Below are 19917 nucleotides of genomic sequence, written 5' to 3' on the forward strand. Positions count from 1 at the left end.
AAACTTTCCTCTTTTCAACTATTTTAATCAAACATTTAGAATCCATCACTGGTGACTACTTTCACTAAAAGAAAATAAGAAGAGAGGTTTAAAAATATTGTGTGTTCTCTGCAGTATTTTTCAGGAGAGGAAAAGTACTCAAGGGAAGAAACATAACCAGGGATTTCTATTTTATTTCATACTAGATTTATTTTATTTTACTTATTTTGGAACTCAGGTCCCAGGAACAGATTTAATCACACTCCTCAATTCATGGCACACTTTCATCATCAGTCCATGCAAGGCTGATCTCTTGTTTTATTTATTCCCTTTTATCCACATTTCCCACTCATGTTCCCCTTTCTCTACACAAGCAAACCCTCTAATTTGTTTTATGTGGTTCCATATATGAATATATTCTTAAAACTTTAATTTGAAAAGATACTTGTACCCCAATGATCATAGCAGCACTATTTAATAGTCAAGACACAGAAGCAACCCAAGTGCCCATCAACAGATTTTATATATATATATATATACACACACATATATATATATCACATTTTCTTAAGCCAATCATCTGTTGTGTGTGTGTATATATATATTTACACACATATATATCACACACACACATATATATATACACACACACACACATACACAACGGAATATTACTCAGCCATAAAAAAGGAAATATTGTCATTTGCAGCAATGTGGATGTACCTAGAGAATATTATGCTTAGTGAAATAAGTCAGACAGCAAAAGACAAATCTATATGATATGACATATGATATGAATCTAAAAAATAATACGAACGAATGTATATACAAAAGAGAAACAGAGTCACAGACATAGAAAACAAATTTATGGTTACAAAAGGGGAAGGGCAGGGGGAGGGACAAATTAGGAGTACAGGATTAACAGATACAAACTACTATACATAAAATAGATAAGCAACAAGGATTTACTGTATAGCACAGGGAATTATACCCAATATCTTATAATAACCTATAATGGAATATAATCTGCAAAAAAACTGAGTCACTATGCTGTACACCTGAAACTAACACAATATTGTAATTCAACTATAGTTCAATTTAAAAAATGAGCAAAACATAAAAGTCTTTCTCTAGCAACAAAAAGGAATATATTAATATATATATATATATATCAATGTATTCTTGCATTCTTATATCGTGGTTCTGTGTGTGGATTTTAATCCTCATAAACGATATCGTGCTATAGCTCTGGCTCTTTCTCTTATTTCTGACAATGTTTCTAAAGGTGCCTAAGACCTCTTCTCTTGAACCCCTTAATCTCTTAATCACAGAGAGCCCCAGGTTTCAGTTCTTGGTCTACTTTTCTTCTCATCACGCACTTGGTGATGTCACCTAGATCATGGCTTTAAATATCACGTACAACAACAAACACTCATATAAAAAAAGGAATCACGCAACAAACAAAAGTTTCTAGGTATCAGACACAACAATAAAAACTGGAAAAATGGTAAGATATGTTCCCTAATCTATAAAGAAGATCAAAATATAGTGGAGGAGACAGACAGGCATAAAAATTATTTTACAATGTGGCAAGAGAGGAAGTATAAATGTGGTTAAAAGCACAGACTAAAACACCAAACAGACCCAGTTTGAAATCTTAGCTTTACCTATCACTTCTAGCTGTGTATTCTTAGGTCAAATAACCTCTCTAAGGCTCAGTTTCCACATATGCTAAAGGGGATAATCATAGTACCTACCTGATGGGGTTCTAGCCATAAGTAAATAAGAAAATGCATGTGAACCACTTAGTAGAGTGTCTGGAACAACTATTTTAAGTGCGATACCAGATGTGCATACGTATATGAGGGTAAGGAGCCTTAAAGAGGGAATAACGAACATCCTGAGTGGTCTGGAGGTTATCTGTTGAGTGGAACCTTGAGACATGAATAGGAATTCATCATTAAGAACAGGAGGGAAAGGAAAACAACATAGGAGCAAGATGTGCTCTGTAAAGAGAAAAGGCAGTAGTTAGTGTTCATGTGGGAAAATAACAGGAATGGTTGAAAAAAATTAGGTGGGAGCTGGCTCACGAAGGGACTTGTATTTCCTGCTGCATAAGCAGCTTGAGTTTTGTCCTGTAGATAATGGGAAGCCACTGAAAGATTCTTAAGCGTAGAAGTAAGGTCGGGTATTATGTCAAGATACAGCTGAGCAAAACCTATAATATTTAGTAAGGTATGGGCAGTTTCATAGTTACAATAATCAAACACAAAGACCTTAGAGACAAGCAGTCCAATGCCAATTTTATATGACAAAGTGGGGTTTAAAAAATAAATTTGATTAGAAATGGAAAATGCTAAAGGCAATTTTAAAGTCAACAAAAAATGAGAATTATTTGAATTATAATTGAGACCACTGCTCATTCTCAGATCATGTGATTTGAGACTCAGGTAGTACAGGAAATTATGACCCAGTTTCCATCCATCCTTTGTCTCTTCTGATCCAACAAAATATATCTTGTCATTAAAAATCTCAAATGATGGACTACCTTCCTTAGATCTGCCTTCTACACAGGGTGTCTATGAAGCCTGGAAACATAAGTAACATTTTACTTTTTTACACATTGAAGATGTCTTTGACAATGTTTCGCATATTCGCCTACGTTTGGGTAAAGAGACACTTTCTAAACCTCTTTAGTTTTATTTAACAATAAACTTTCATTAAGTAATTTTTTTTAATTACAAAAATAAGGAGAAAAAAATGCGGTAATCTAAACTGGCAGGGCCACACACTCCCTTCAAGTACTGGGCACTCACTCACCTTCTCAAGGAGTTCAGTGAGCTCCTTCTCCCTACTGTACACTGCTCCGGAGGCCTTCCCTTCTTGCCACAAGACATCTACAGAGAAAGGGAAGACCACTGGATCAGGAGCCTTTGGGAAGACAGGTTCTAATAAAGAAGAAATAGGAAGAAACTCCTCTGCATACAAAAGAAAAAAAAAGTTGGAGTGGAAACCCAAAGGCGTTCTTACATTAAATCAAGAAAAAGAACTCCAATAAAGAGCTATCACAGCAAAACAGAGATGAAAGACCAACAATTACCATCAACAACAGTGTGAAAAAGGTATTAACAGCATCTAGGTACAATAAAGATAGTCCAATAATAATGTCATCATCCTCAACTGCCTTCTAACAGCAGAACAATTTTCCTTTATCTATACTCATTTTCTGTTCTCTGTATGGCTCAGGTTGACCTTTTTCGGCAGTGGCTTCCTTCTTCTCTGCCTTCCTAGCCAGTCAAAGGAAGTGTGTGAACTGATGAGCAGAGTTAGCAGAAAAGAGTAAGGCAAAGGTGTGGAATTTCAGTATACTGTCACCAGAGCTGGAGCCAGGGAACTGAATCCCTGACTAGACAAACCGTGGTGAGAGATGAACCATCAGCCAGCCTCCTGTCCTCAGGGACCCCTCCTTCCGACAAGCCCGGAAACCCATACAGAATTAGCCACCTGCTTCCAGCAACCTCTGCTGCAGCACTCAGCATCAGGAACACAGCCATCACTGGGAGAAGGCTCAGAGGACAGGTTCCTGACCAGAATGTAAGGTCCGACTTTCCACTTCCTGTCTGAGGTGCTCCCCCGGAGACACTCTACAATACCAATGATCTGTTCACGTGGGTGTCTCGGGTCCTTTTATGACAACATGGCTGTGCCCTATTGAAAGTGGGTAGTGAGAATTACAGAAGCACCCTAACTGAAAACTGTTGCCATGGGCTGTACAAAGCCAAGATCTGCAGTTCCAATGACAGCAGAAGACTGAGTAGTGAATATCCAGACAAACCCCTCATTCTCACATGATCTGCCAGCTCTGGCTGTGGCCAGTTTGACTTTCCCTCTTTCTTTTGAGGACACTGGTCTGTGCCATGCATGTCTTCAGACCAGAGGTCACCAGCATTTCAAAAGTAGGATATATGGTTTTATTTCCTGTTCTTTTACTGGGGCTACAGAGTATGGCAACGGACAGCAACTTAAAAATGGAAGGGAGGGAAATTTGGGGCAGCCAACCAGCCCTCATAATCATAGAAATCTTTAATATACAGGCCTCGGAGAATGCTAATCCTTGCTTTATATCATATATAAATCCTGGACTGTATCTAGCTTTGTACCATCTGATGTCAAAAATTCAACACATGTCAATTAGAAATTTTAAAATGTAATATGGTATCCTGGACTAGATCCTAGAACAGGAAAAAGGACATTATAGAAAAACTGGTGAAACAGGAATAGAACTTGTAGTTTAGTTAATAGCACGGTAACAATGTTAATTTTTTAGTTTTGACAAGTGTACCATGGTTATTTTAGATGTTAACATCAGGAGAAGCTGGGTAAGGGGTATGTGGGAAATCTCTGTATTATCTTTGCAAATTTTCTATAAATCTAAAATTATGCCAAAAAAACCCAACAACAAACACTCATATATGTATATATATAAAAAATATATATAATGTATATATAAAATCATTACATATGTATATGCATAATATACACACATACACACACAAATATATGCTCACATACATATATACACATACATATATATGTAATGTGTGTACATAGGAGTATGTTTATATATGCATATATACATATGCATGTATATGTGTTTACAGGAGTATATATGTATATAGGAGTACTTACATATGTTATATAGAGAGAGAAGTAATATATGTATATATGCGTGTACATATATATACATATACACATATTACGTATACATACACATAGACACATATATATATGATAGATAATATATATCTTCAACCCAGAGTTCTCTCTTGAATTTTAGACTCATATCTTTTTTAAAATTTATTCATTTATTTTATTTATTTTTGGCTGCATCGGGTCTTAGTTGCAGCACACGGGCTCTAGTTGAGGCACGCAAGTTCAGCAGTTGTGGCACGCGGGCTTAGTTGCCCCGCGGCATGTGGGATCTTACTTCCCTGACCAGGGATCAAACCTGCGTCCCCTGCATTGCAAGGCGGATTCTTTACCACTGGACCACGAGCGAAGTCCCTAGACTCTTAAATCTTAAAAAAAAAAAAAAAAATCCCTGCTCGAAAATGTAACTCCTTGCTCCATCTTCAGCCTTTCCTATCTCAGTTAATGACAGCTCCATGTTTACAGCTGCTTAGGCCAAAAGTCTTGGAGTCATCTGTTACAGACTGAATTGTATCCCCTCCAAATTAATATGTTGAATTCCTAACCCCTGGTATCTTAGAATGTGACCTTGTTTGGAAATAAAGTCATTACAGATGTAATTAGTTAAGATGAGATCATTAGGGTGGGCCCTAATCCAATGTGACTGATGTTCTTATAAAAAGGGGAAATTTGGACATGGACACTTGCATACTGGAGAGCACCATGTAAACATGAAGACAGCCATCTACAAACCAATGAGAGAGGCCTGAACCATATCCTTCCCTCACATTGAAGGAACCAACCCTGCTAACACTGTGATCTTGGACCTTTTGGCCTCCAGAACTGCTGCACAACAAATTTCTTTTTTTGTTGTTTAAGCCACCAGTTTGTGGTACTTAGTTACAGCAGACCTAGCCAACTAATACAATATTCTTGACTTTTCTCTTTCTCTCACACTCCACATGCACTCTGTCAGGAAGTCCAGTTGACTATTACTTCAGAATCTCTCCAGGATCTGACCACTCCTCCCCATTTTCACAGTTACTACCCAAGTCCAGGTCACCATCATCTCTTGTCCAGATTAGTGTGATAGCTTCCTAACTGGTCTCTGTGCTTTCACTTCAACCTCTAAGTTTCCTCTCAACACAGCAGCATCTAGAATGGTCTTTTGAAAACGCAAGTCAGTGTTCTGCCTCAGTTCAAATACCTGGCAAGTCTTCCTATTTACTCAATAAAACAAAAGCCTTGGAAGGACCTTCAGGACCCCGTGTAATCTGCCTCCTTCCCTAATTTTCTCTCTGACATCACTTCCTACTATTCCTCTTACCAGCTCTGCTCCAGCCACACTGGCTTCCTTGATGTTCTTTCAACACACAAGCTCTTGCCTTCGGGTTTTTTGCACTGGCTGTTTTCCTTGCCGGGAACACTCTTTCTGCAACTACCTGTATGGCTTTCTCACCTCCTTTAAGTCTTTCTCACATACCCCCAAATGAATGAATAAGTGGATAAAAATGCATCAGCTAAAATGCTCCAAAGAGATCCATATTAGTTCCATGTTCATATCAGAGCTCTCTAAAATATGATCTTGTTCCTTTCAAAATCTCAAAGAAGAAAATACGGGTAGGATTAAGAGTTTTAATGGAAAGGATAAGTCTATCTTACATGTACATGAGAAAGTGCCAATTAGGAGGGCAGTGATTCCTGGTTATGCTTTTCCTTTACCCTCTGCTCTGTTTGTGTGTACCTCCAAGGGTTCTCATGTTGATATTGCCTTTGGGTAGCCACTTTTCCTACAGATTCATGTATCTCCAGTTGTGTTTAGCAGTGGGTTATAGCATTATGTAGGAAGCCAGGCATGGAATAATCACAGCTATGCTGGGAAGGAAGGCTAGGCTGAATCCAATCTCTGGTTGAAACCTAAATGCCCAGAAACCAGTAGCTCTGAACATGGAGTGGGAAAAGGAGCCAGATGAAGAGTGGGGAGTTTGGGCCAAGGTACAGATTTACATGTTCAGATTTAAGATTTAAGTTAAACCGGAGAGCAAGAGAGCTTACAACAGTTTCTGCCTCTCTGTTCCTGTGCTCTGCATTTCCAGCCTAAGGACTTCCACTAGGCTCACTTTCTGCCCTCTGACTAAACACCCTCATACTTTCCCTTTCTCCCATTCACCAGGTTAACTTTCACATACTCTTTGAGGCTCTGCTCAATCACAACCTTCTCTAGGAACCCCTCGCTGACCCCTCCTTTCCCCTAACCCAAGCTGGGTTAAGATCCCTTCATTCCACTTCCACTAAGCATTCTCTATGTATTTGATGGTCTGCTTATTTGTCTGCTCTCCGCCCCACTGTGAGCTCCTTAATGGTCAGGATGGTGCCTTATTTATCTGTATCTGTATCCTCAGTGCATAATAAATACCTGGCACATAGTAGAACTTTGATCAATGTTTCATGAATGAATGAATGAAACTGCTGCCAATTTCAGGGTATGGCTAGCCAGCTTCTTCAGGTGGAAGCTCAGGAGGCTTGTTAGGTATCTGAGAAGTTGGCAACTTGCCACAGCAAGGTCTGATGATCTTTTCTTGGTAAGAGTTGGGTCTGACATTTCTTTCGATTTACAGGGAGAAAAGAGCCTAGGAAACTACAAAACACTAAAGTGAAAGTATGTTTTCATCAATTATTTTTCAGTTACTACACAAGTCAACAGAAATGAAAAGGGACAGCATCCCAGAAATGTTCAAATGATTGGAATACTCAATATACTAAATGGTTTATCAGTAGTTCCTGTACTATTAAATCTCTCTGGGACCCATGAATCTTAAAGGTACACTGTGTAAACTGCAAACTGGAAGATTCTAAGGTCATTTCAGTTCTCTCTAGGCTACATAAATTCCAACCTCCCCTTTCAGAGAGGCAAAGATCATGGAAGGTCTTACTTATTCACCCCTGGGGTTTGTGGTGGAGGTGGGAGAAAGCCACGGAGGCACATCCAGGGATGAATGTATTAGCCAAATGGAACAGAGACTGCATAAGCAGAGCAATCTCTCTCTCATACAGCAGAAGGCAGTGGGATGGTGAAAGGAGCCCCAAACTGAAGTTAAGAGACCTGGGATCTAGTCCTTGCTATGCCACTAAGCACTTGTGCAACCCTGGACATTTACTTGCTTTTTCTGCTTCAGTTCTCTCTTCTGTAGAATGGCTAGGTTAGCTAGATGATCTCTGAGATCTTTTTCAGCTTTAGGATTTTGTGTTTCTATATGATGACTAACCAAGATAACTAAAGAAGGAGTAAGATTGGGGGGAAAGAATAATGAATGTTATTTTGGAAAACCTGAATTTGAGGTTCCTGTGATATACCTGGTTGTCAATGACAAGAACTAATTGAAAGTGGAAGTCTGGTCCTTGGAGCAGAGCTGGGAGTGGAGGTACAGATTTGGTAGTTTATCAGCAGGAGGTAAATGGAACAATAAGAGTTATGTGACCAGCTAAACCAGTTGTGAATAAACAGGTTATGTACCAAAATAAATTGGTAACAGCTAAATTCAAAATTATAATTCACATATTTATTTGATTACATTTTCCCTTATTCTATATTTTAATGGATGGTAATAATAACTGCTACCATTTGTTGGGTATTGGCTATGAGCTAGGTGTTGAAGAAAGTGTTTTACATTTATTATCTCATTTAATATTTATAAATAACTACATGAGGTCAGTATCACTATTCCCATTTTTGAGATGTGGAAACTGAACACTGGTCTGTTGGTAAACATCTATCAACTGGAGAGGAACACGCAAATCCCTGAGTTACAGTGGTTGCTGACTTCCATGGTGTAAAAACTCTCACCATGGCCTATTTCAAGCTAACAACAAGAGGTCACTGAACAGAGAGACAGGAAGAAATGTGCCTTATGTAATACTGTCACCATACAGATATAATAAACATACATATCTTCAAGAGCATAGATAATGGTAACATGTGGTAAAATAATTAGAAGGTCATGAGTTTGGGTATTCACTACATTTGTTAATATAGTTTATTTAATTTTAAGTTTATATGATTTAATCTTTTAACTGGCTGTGTTTAACAACTGGCTTCCATAGTTCCTAAAATTTTAACAGTCTGCTCTTGCAAGCTAGTATAAGCTGGCTCCACACACCACTGAAAATGATGCTAAGACAGAGTAAGTCACTTGCCTCAGGTCACATAGAAAATGTCTGGGTCAAGATTAGAACCTTGATCCACCTAATTCTGAAGACCAGGCTCTTAACCACTAGACTATCATTTGTAAAACTATAAAGTGCTATATACTGTGTACGGTAAAAAAAGTATTGCTGCATTTTGTATCCGAAAAAAATGTTATGTGGTCTTAAGTGTCATCAATAAGGAGGGGTTCTAGTGGAAAAGCAGCCATGAATCAGAAAAGTCACAGTGCAATTTCTGCTTTTCTGGGTCAGTTCTTGTGCCTGAGTTTCCCTGTTAAAGGAATGCTTTGTGTCCTTTTTGAATCACATTTCAACCCGTGTTGGAAAAAAAAAATAGAAGAACTTATTAACATCTTTTTATGTTTCTTGTAGATAGGACTCATGGAAATTTAAATGGTTGTTATTATTAGTTTGAATATAACTTTATATTAGCCATACTGAAAATAAAATATAAAGAAATATAACAAACACCTATCGTTTAGCATCCATAGATTAATGTAATCTCTTTGTAGCCAAAATGTATAAGGATGTTTATTACATTAAGTAGTAAAAAATAAAACATCTGGAAACAATTTTTAGATCTTGAAGAATCAGATGACAAAATGATGAGTCTCAGGGGACTAAGATCATATTTACCCCTCTGGAGAAAAGGTTTGAAAAAAATTTTAATGCTTTCTGAAAAACCATACTTATTTTAGTCTCTCCTCTGTTCCCTATCATAGGAAATGACTTACACACAGAATTTCATGAACTGCTCATAAAACTCTACTTAGGTCTTTGGACCTGGGTGAAGCTGGTAGTTAGGATTGTAGCTGTAAAGCCACCATCTAGCTCAATAAATCTAGACAAACCAAGTAGCTCTATGGATCATCGTGTTGTAAAAAGAAAGTATTATAGTTGTGATTCTCTTGGTTAAAAAAGAGATAGGGACTTCCCTGGTGGTCTAGTGGTTAATACTTCGCCTTCCAGCATAGGGGGTGAGAATTTGATCCCTGGTCGGGGAGCTAAGATCCCACATGCCACGCACCCAAAAAAAAACCAAAACATAAAAAACAGAAGCAATATTGTAACAAATTCAATAAAGACTTTAAAAATGGTCCACATAAAACAAAAAATCTTAAAAATAAAAAGGAGATAAAGCTCCGTTATAACACAGGGGAAGCTATAAGTAATTTGGCCAGTGGGTGAGGAAGAGAACAACACAGTATACTCTAGACAAGAATGGTAAAGTTTAGGAAGGGTCAGCCTGCTTCTGCAGATCGCAGCTCTGAGTCATTGCGCGGTGAGTACATGCAGAGTTGGCACGCATGCTTGCCTTCCTGGCATCTGCAGGCTTTACTAATCTTGTGTTCTAGTTCCTTACTCACATTGGAAAATGAAACTTTTTTCATGTTTGGCTGTTCAGTGTTTTTAGATATATATGGCAATCTTTAACAAATGACCGTATTGACTATGCCCCACCCCCACACACTTTGGAGCTACTAATTTACATTCTACAAACAACTTATTTGACAACTACTTGGTCTATTAACAAGCGGTTGTTGCATTATACTTTGCGCTAAGCACGGTGCTGTACTGTAAAGGACATGATGGATAAGATGCTGTTCATGTTCCTTGGCAGGGATATTAGACATGTGCATAGATATTAGACATGTGCATATAAGGCAGAAGATGCAAAATGCAAAGTGAGGGCTCTGGTTGTTGGTGCTCTGAGATGTAAGAGAAAGAGACAGCTCTATCTGAAGCTTCTTCCAGGGCTACCTGGGAGAAGTGCATTAGTGAACATAGAGGAGGGGGTGGCCATGAAGAATATATAGACTGGAAAGTGCAGCATCATCCAAAGAGAGAGATTGGCAGGGATAATAATTACACCTCTCTTCCTGTCACCACAGAGGACACAATATTTGAAAGCCTGTCAAGCCCTGTTAACACAGATCCTGGGAAGTGTTGCTATTGAAGCTTGTGGCACTTTTAAATGCAATAAAACATAATATTCCATAATGTTTTGGGAAAAATCTTTGTCTTTCTCTCCAACAATTTATTCTACTCGCTAAGCCAGGCTTCTATGAGGTCACCAAGAAGTCATGAAGGATATATGGATATGACTAAAGTCATCACATTACCCATTAGTCGCTGGTTGCAGTGCTGGTTAGAATGAGAGAAACAGCTGGAAATGGTACAGGAACACAATGTGGGCCACGTCTACCTAAGATGGATATTTCTAGCTGTCATAGAGGGTCTGGCCCTATATATATCTCTTCTCTGTGCTGTCGAGCTAACTGATTCAAAGACAATGTTGTTAAGAAGTGGAAAGTGGGAGCTTGGTAAGATGTTATCCTCACTGAGGCAGGTCTCTTCCTTCTTTTTACCACTTTGGAGTGGCCAGGAGGGGTCTGAGCTAGACCTTGATGCACAGCACTTTCGTCTTCATTTTGTATGGTTCACTGATAGCTCATTTCCCACACAGACAGCTCTGTCCTGTTGTGCTGATGGGTTGAGACACACGAGGCAGAAGGAGAGAATTTCCTTGTGATCACCAAGGCTTCTCTGCCCCCATTAGCAGCAGTCGCAGTCTGCTGGGACTTGAGACTGGAACACCACTGGTGTGGCCAACTTCCCCAAGTTCCTAAATCAATGGGAACTTAAACCAGAAAATAGCAGAGTGGCAGGGCTCCAGTTGGTGCCCAAGTTGAAGCCCAAATCACCTCAAAACTAAACAAGAAGAGATTAGATCCCAAGTTTTGTAAGAATCCTATACAGAAAATGCACGGATACCAGATGTGGTGAAACCCGGTATTTTAACAGGTAAAATATTTTGCTTTTTCCTCCTAGAGAGGAATCTTTAATTTCAGGCTTATATCAGCATTCTTTCAGAGAAGAGAAAGGACAGCTAATAGTTGGTTAGCCTAAAAGATTCTGGCAGGAATACTTGAGTCATGAAATATTAGCCAAGCAACTCTTTGGATATTCTAAAATAAACTGTGTAGAGAACTAAGCGTTTCATGCCAGGACAAAACTAAAAAGCTTTTCTCAGAGGTCTCCCTGCACCCCCACCTTTTCTGTATACAATCTTATTGGTTGATAGCACCCAGATTTTGGCTGCATTGCAAGGAACCACTCAGCTGTGGCTGATTACTGCTCTCATTTTTTCCCCTTGTTCAGGAAATCTTGTCATGAGCATGTTTCCGAGAAAGCAAGACAGAAAAAGTTTTTTGCTTGTTTTGGGGAAGCCATTATTGGAGAGGCTAGTGTTAGGGTAATAGACTAGGGCTGAGATAAAGGGGAGGAATTCAGAAGTGTTGTGAAAAACAACTGTTTCCATCCCTGGAGTTGTGAGTCACAATGGGAGAAATGGTCTCTATCCTTGGCTCTGCCATCGACGGTGTGACTCAGGAACATTCTTTCATTCATCAGCACTTATGGAGCACCCACTCTGTGTCTGACACTATGTCCAGCACTGGGGACACACAGTGAGGAACAGATAAGGAACCTGTTCTCAAATCACACAATTTCTCTAAATACATTTTCTTTATGTTTACAATGTGAGGGATGGACTAGAATGATCTTTCAAGGCCCTCTACCTCTCGTACTTGAATCTTTATTTTTCTGTGGGCTCACAATGTGCCCAGAAGAACAGTAACAGGAAAACTGGTTCTCAAAGCACATGCCAGATATTGTGCTAACTAATCACTTTTATATACATTACTCTATTCGTTTTCTCAAGAAGCTCCTAAAATAAGTATTATTATATCCATTTTATAGATGAGAAAACATCTATAAAGCATCAGAGAGGTTGAGTTGCCTTTTGTTGTAAGTGAGAAAGAGGCAGTGCCAGACTCAAACCCAGCTCTGCTGACTCCAAGCTCAGCATTCTTTCCCCCTCCTCTGTTCTCCAGATTTATAATGTTAATTCATCTCCCCTGGACTTTTCTCTGGGAATATTTATGGAAAACTTATTCAAGAATCCATGGCAGTACAATATGGAATACCTAACTTTTGCCTTATGGGTCTTCCATTAGTCTTCCTTCCCTCTTTACCTACTAAGCTTTTCTTACTCATCCCAAGGGTGATCTTGCCACTTCATCTAAGCCCAGTGCTTCCACTGCTTTGCCTTTGCTTGTGCTTTACCTTCAGCTTGGAATCATTTTCAATCTTGTCTGCAGCCAAATTCTGTACTCTTTCCCAGACTTTGTCTTACTCCTAAATTTAATTCATTCATCCCCTAATAGTTATCCAACACAGTAAGAAGTTAAAAAAAGAGTATAAGATCATCTCCTTGGGGGAAATAAGATATGCACAGATTATAGGAAAGTTATAGGCTAAAATACTTATAGACCTGTAAGGGAAAGAGAAGGAAGGTAGCAGAATAGGGCTGGAGTCATTGGAACTTGAGGAATAGTTAAGGCTTGATTAGATGAAAAGAGAAAGAGGCAGGGAAAGGTAACAAGGTCAGACAAAGGGCAGAGAGGTCCGCTGAGTATTGAAGAAGTTGGATGTCTTTCTGGCTGGAGTGACTAGGTTTGAAGAACTCTGGAAGCTGGAATGGAACATTTGAACTGAATGTTATTGTTGAAGAATGTTAATCAGAAGGAGTACTGGATTAAGAGTTTGCACATCTGTGTTCTTGCCTGATCAATTTGTAATCTGGAGAAAATTGATCAAGAGACCTGAGTCTCCATTTCCTTATCTCCTGGGGCTACCTCGGTCTATAGAAGTCCAAGCTCCTTAGAATAGCCTGTCGCTTCTTCTACTGTTCCCACCTCCAGCCATTTTATAGTATGTCTTTATGTGTGAGGAGTCAGTTATGAGCTAAGACCTTTCACAACATGGTATAATCACATGTACTCTGTGAGAACTCTCACAGTGCTGAAAAACATGATTTCTCACAAAGGTACACAAGTTAAATAATAAAAATTAAGCTATACAATTTAAATAATGAAATCAGGCTACACAAGTTAAATAATAATCATACACATGCATTAAAAATGCAATTTTTGATCGTGACTTTGGGATTAGCAGATGCAAACTAGTATATATAGGATGAATAAACAAGGTCCTACTATATAGCACAGGGAACTATTATATTCAATATCCTGTGATAAACCATAATGGAAAAGAATATGAAAAAGAATATATATATGTATGTATAACTGAATCACTTTGCTGTACAGCAGAAATTAACACATTGTAAATTAACTATACTTCAATAAAATATTAAAAAATGGAATTTTTACCCTACCAATTTCATAATTTAACTTTAAGACACTAAAGTTCCTTAATTAAACATTTAGAATTAAAACTTTAAGGCTAGAGAGTTTCTGTTTTAACTTGAAAATGTGAGGCAACAATAAGGTCTTAGGGCTTTGTTTTCAGTTGTGTATGATTCGGACAGTTAGTGGTGCCAGAGAGGATGAATGGTCTCAAAGATGCTAATCTGGAAAAAAAAATGTGGCCAGGCAAGCTCAGATGATCAGCCAGGGCAAAGCAGGCAAGAGCAAAAAGAGCATCAAACATGAGTGTTAGGAAAAGTCAATGTCCAAAGTCTTCAAGGAAGCTGTGATGTTAATTTTAGTGTGTCAACTTGAATGGGCCATGGGGTGCCCAGTTTTTTGGATAAACATTTTTCTAGGTTTGTCTGTGAGGGTGTTTCTGGATGAGATCAATATTTAAGTCAGTAGACTAAGTAAAGCAGATTGCCCTCCCCAGTGTGGGGGTCTCATCCAATCTGTTGAGGGCCTGAATAGAACAAAAAGGCTGAGAAAGGGAAAATACACTCTCTTTGCCTGACTGTCTTCAAGCTAGAACACTGGTCTTTTCCTACCTTCAGACTTGGACTCAGACTGGAACAATACCTTCAGCTCATCTGGGTCTCCAGCTTACCAACTGCAGATCTTGGGACTTCTTAGTCTCTACTGTTGTATGAGCCAATTCCTTATAATAACTCTATGTATCTACGTATGTAAGTATGCATGTTTCTATCTATCTATCTATCTATCCATCCATCCATCCATCCATCCATCCATCCATCCATCCATCCATCTATCTCCTATTGGATCTGTTTCTCTGGGGAACCCTGACTAACACAGTAGCATTAGGATCTGGATCCAAAAGTGAAGGAACAAGGTAGCAGATCTCTCTCAGAGTCCAGTGGCAAAAGGTCTTTTGTGTCCTTTTAAAGACACATGTACCCCAATGTTCACTGCAGCACTATTTACAATAGCCAGGTCATGGAAGCAACCTAAATGCCCATCGACAGACAAATAGATAAAGAAGATGTGGTACATATATACAATGGAATATTACTCAGTCATAAAAAGGAACGAAATTGGGTCATTTGTAGAGACGTGGATGGATCTAGAGACTGTCATACAGAGTGAAGTAAGTCAGAAAGAAAAAAACAAATATCGTATATTAACGCATATATGTGGAACCTAGAAAAATAGTACAGATGAACCGGTTTGCAGGGCAGAAATACAGACACAGATGTAGAGGACAAACGTATGGACACCAAGGGGGGAAAGTGGTGGGGGGTGATGGTGGTGTGATGAATTGGGAGATTGGGATTGACATATGTATAAAATGGATAACTAATAAGAACCTGCTGTATAAAAAAATAAGTTAAATAAAATTCAAAAAAAAAAAAAGGTCTTTTGTGTCCTTTTAAGCACAGTAATGCAAGCTGATCTTCTTAAGAGGTAGTGTAGTTTAATGACTACATTGGAACTAGACTGCCTGGAATCTTATCCCGGCTCCACTATTTATGAGCTAGATGACCTTGGACACATTACTTAACTGCTCTGGGCCTCATTTTTCTCATTTGTTAAAAAAAAAACAAAAAACCTCCCAATAGGTGGTTGTGAGGATTATATAGACCAGTATATGAAAATTGTCTAAAAGAGTACCTGGTACACAATAAGTGTTACTTAAATGGTAGTTATTTTAAACCCTCCTGTACTCATTGAGCTCACCACAGTCTCTCATAGAACATTTTGGATCTTCTGATCAGCAACTTTTTCTTCCAGTCACTGACTAAGGAGTGGGGGGAAGAGGAATTCCACAGATGTTTTCTTGAGCTTTACCAGGAAGTCTTTGAAATCATCTAACAAGATACCTTTAGGCCAAGTATCACCCAGTGGCTTGGCTTTTCAATAAGTTAAAAGGACCATGTCCTAGAGCAGAAGTTCTGAGTAGATGCTCATTTTCAGCTTACTTCAGCAGCACTTTCTTTAGGTATGTGACTGCAAGCTTACTGTGTGAAGAAGAGGACTGAATTTCCTTCTTCTTTCCTTTGATATAAATTGTTTTCTGATTACAGAAGAATCATACACTCATTATATAAAATTTTAAAAATATAAAAGAAAATAAAAATAATCCATAATCCTAGCATCCAAAGATAACAATATTTTGAAATGTGTCTTTCTAGTTTTTTGTCCATTTGTCTGTGACACATACCTTTTTAATTTTTTAATTTATTTTTATTTATTTTGGCTGCACCATGTGGCATGTAGTTCCCCGACTAGGGATTGAACCCATGCCCCCTGCATTGGAAGTGTGGAGTCTTAACCACTGAACTGACAGGAAAGTCCCAACACATACTTTTTTAAAACAAGATTAAGATCACAATATATACAACTGCTGTTCCTCGTTCTCCCTGTCATGCTATTGTGAAGATGACTCTGTGGGAGAGTTCCCCCTGATGTTTGTTTCTGGATAGAGTCTCAGTTTCCCATTACTGAATCAGTACATCATTTCCCATCCATGACTACTTGTTAGGAAATGGAGCCTAAATAACATGTTATTTTAAGGTAATTCATTTATAGGCGAAGATATTTGATCTTTTGATCAGTAGTTACTTTGAATACTCTCTACCACTGCTGCTTCCATTAATGTGGATAATGATAGTTGAAAGAAAGAAATCAGTATACAAAGCTATAGTAATCAAAACAGTGTGGTACCGGCATAAGGATAGACGTATAGAATTGAGAGTCCAGAAATAAACCTATACTGTTATGGCCAATTGATTTTCAACACAGGTGCCAAGACCATTCAGTGGGGGAAAAAATATTCTCTTCAACAGCTGGTGCTGGACAACTAGATATATGCATGCAAAAAAATGAAATTGGATCCCTACCTCACACCATATATAAAAATCAACTGAAAAGGGAACAATGACCTAAATATAAGAGCTAAAATGATAAAACTTACAAGAAAATACTGAGGGTAAATCTACATGACCTTGGATTTGGCAATGGATTATTAGATATGACATCAAAAGCATATGCAATGAACTATAGAAATGATCCCTGAAAGCATAGTCTTGTACCGCAATGTTCATTGCAGCTCTATTTACAATAGCCAGGACATGGAAGCAACCTAAGTGTCCATCGACATATGAATGGATAAAGAAGATGTGCCACATATATAGAATGGAATATTACTCAGCCATAAAAAGAAACGAAATTGAGTTATTTGTAGTGAGGTGGATGGACCTAGAGTCTGTCATAGAGAGTGAAGTAAGTCAGAAAGAGAAAAACAAATACCATATGCTAACACATATATATGGAATCTAAAAAAAAAAAAAAAAAAGGTCATGAAGAACCTAGGGGCAAGACGGGAATAAAGACGCAGACCTACTAGAGAATGGACTTGAGGACATGGGGAGGGGGAAGGGTAAGCTGGGACAAAGTGAGAGAGTGGTAGTGTATATATGGGCATATATACACTACCAAATGTAAAACAGATAGCTAGTGGGAAGCAGTCGCCTAGCACAGGGAGATCAGCTCGGTGCTTTGTGACCAGCTAGAAGGGTGGGTTAGGGAGGGTGGGAGGGAGGGAGATGCAAGAGGGAAGAGACATGGGGATATATGTATACGTATAACTGATTCACTTGGTTATAAAGCAGAAATTAACACACCATTGTAAAGCAATTATACTCCAATAAAAACGTTAAAAATAAATAAATAAATATTCATTGCTTAAAAAAGAAAAAAATGCATATGCAACAAAAGAAAAAACAGAGAAATTGGACTTCATCAAAGTTAAAAACTTGTGCATGAAAGGACATTATTAAAAAGTGAAAAGACAACCTAAAGAATGGGGAAAATATTTGTAAGTCATATATCTAAGGGTCTAGAATCCAGAATATATAAGGAACTCTTACAACTCAACAAAATGACAAATGACCCAACTGAAAATTAGTCAAAGGACTTGAGTAGACATTTCCCTACAGAAGACATTCAAATGACTAATAAGTACATGAAAAGATGCTCAATCTCATTAGTCATTAGGGAGATGCAAATCAAAATCACAATGAGGTACCACCTCAAGCTCATTAGGAAATTTTTTGAAAAAGGAAAATATGGAAAAATAAAAAATAAGTTTTGGCAAAGATGTGAAGAAATTGGAACCCTTGTAGATTGCTGATGAGAATGTGAAATAGTACGGCCACTGTAGAAAATATTTTGGTCGTTCCTTAAAAAGTTAAACATAGAATTGCCATATGATCTGGCAATCTCATTCCTAGGTATATACCAAAAAGAATTTAAAACCGGTACTCAAACAAATAGATGTACACATATGTTCATAGCAGCACTATTCAAAATATACAAAATATCTAACAACAGATGAGTGGACAAACAAAATGTGGTATATCCATAAAATAGAATATTATTCAGCCATAAAAAATGAATAAAGTACTGATATATATCACATTGTGGATGAACTTCAAAAACATTAAGGCAAGTGAAAGAAACTAGACACAAAAGACCACATACTGTATAATTCCACTTATATGAAATATTTAGAATAGGTAAATCCATAGAGACAGAAAACAGATTTGTGATCGCCAGGGGCTGGGAAAAGGTGAGTATGGGGAGCAACTGCTTAATAGGTAAAAGGTTTCTTTTTAGGGTGATAAAAATGTTTTCAAACTATATAGAAGTTGTGGTTATACAAAATTATGAATGGTTAAATGACTTTTTAAGTGACTGATTTTATGTTATATGAATTTTACCTCAATAATAAATAGAATAACAAGTTAACTAGACTGTGATGATAATTTCACAAAACATACATATAAAAATTAAAGAAATCAAGGTTAGATTCTTTGTTTCCTTTTATGTCTGCAATATTTTATGGTTTCAATTTTAAAACACAGTAGCAAAATCATGACATAACTTTGGTTATTACTATCTTAGGGTTTTATTAGAGGTCATACTAATGGGTTCTCCCACATTTTCACCAACTCTGTACAATTCAGATTTCAGTCCAAGGCTTCAGGAACATTGCAAACAGCTGCAGTGGGATTAGGCATCTGACCATCAATGACATGCCAACTCTGACGGACAACTGTGTAAAAGTACGTAGTTGGAAACTATATTTTCTTTTCAGTCTCATTTGGTTGGCACATTTTCTAGTGGCTTGAATTACTGAAAAATATGAATGGGTTTTTCATTTTAGTTTTTAAAAATTTATTTATTTATTTATTTATTTATTTATTTTTGGCTGTGTTGGGTCTTTGTTGCTGCACGCGGGCTTTCTCTAGTTGCGGTGAGCGGGAGCTACTCTTCGTTGCGGTGTGCGGGCTTCTCATTGTGGTGGCTTCTCTTGTTGTGGAGCACGGGCTCTAGGCGTGCAGGCTTCAGTAGTTGTGGCACGTGGTCTCAGTAGTTGTGGCTCGTGGGCTCTAGAGTGCAGGCTCAGTAGTTGTGGCACACGGGCTTAGTTGCTCTGCAGCATGTGGGATCTTCCTGGACCAGGGCTCAAACCCGTGCCCCCTGCACTGGCAGGCAGATTCTTAACCACTTTGCCACCAGGGAAGTCCCCATTTTAGTTTTTTTATATAAGAAAATCATTAGGAAATTTATACACACACATTTGAACATTTGAATCCTTAAATACCCTGAGAAACTTCGTTTCACAGTTAGGATATTTTTATTTCAATGATATTGTAGCTTAAGCATAAATTTTAAGTCTAATTCTACATGTCAAGCTTCTAAATGTAGTGATTTTTTTCAGCATTCCATTTTCTCATGTTTTCCCTTACTT

At 38.0% G+C, this 19917-nt stretch overlaps 1 protein-coding gene across 1 annotated transcript in view; it reads left to right on the forward strand.

Annotated features, from left to right (window-relative positions):
• Nucleotides 1–19917, forward strand: part of FBXL13 (F-box and leucine rich repeat protein 13) — a 188044-nt gene that overhangs the window by 115767 nt on the left and 52360 nt on the right. Inside the window, exon 13 of the mRNA XM_068549800.1 lies at nucleotides 19130–19228. Within this exon, the coding sequence (XP_068405901.1) occupies nucleotides 19130–19228 (99 nt within the window). The remainder of the gene's footprint in view (nucleotides 1–19129; nucleotides 19229–19917) is intronic.

This window comes from Eschrichtius robustus, chromosome 8 (assembly GCF_028021215.1).
Source record: "Eschrichtius robustus isolate mEscRob2 chromosome 8, mEscRob2.pri, whole genome shotgun sequence".
Lineage (NCBI taxonomy): Eukaryota > Metazoa > Chordata > Mammalia > Artiodactyla > Eschrichtiidae > Eschrichtius > Eschrichtius robustus.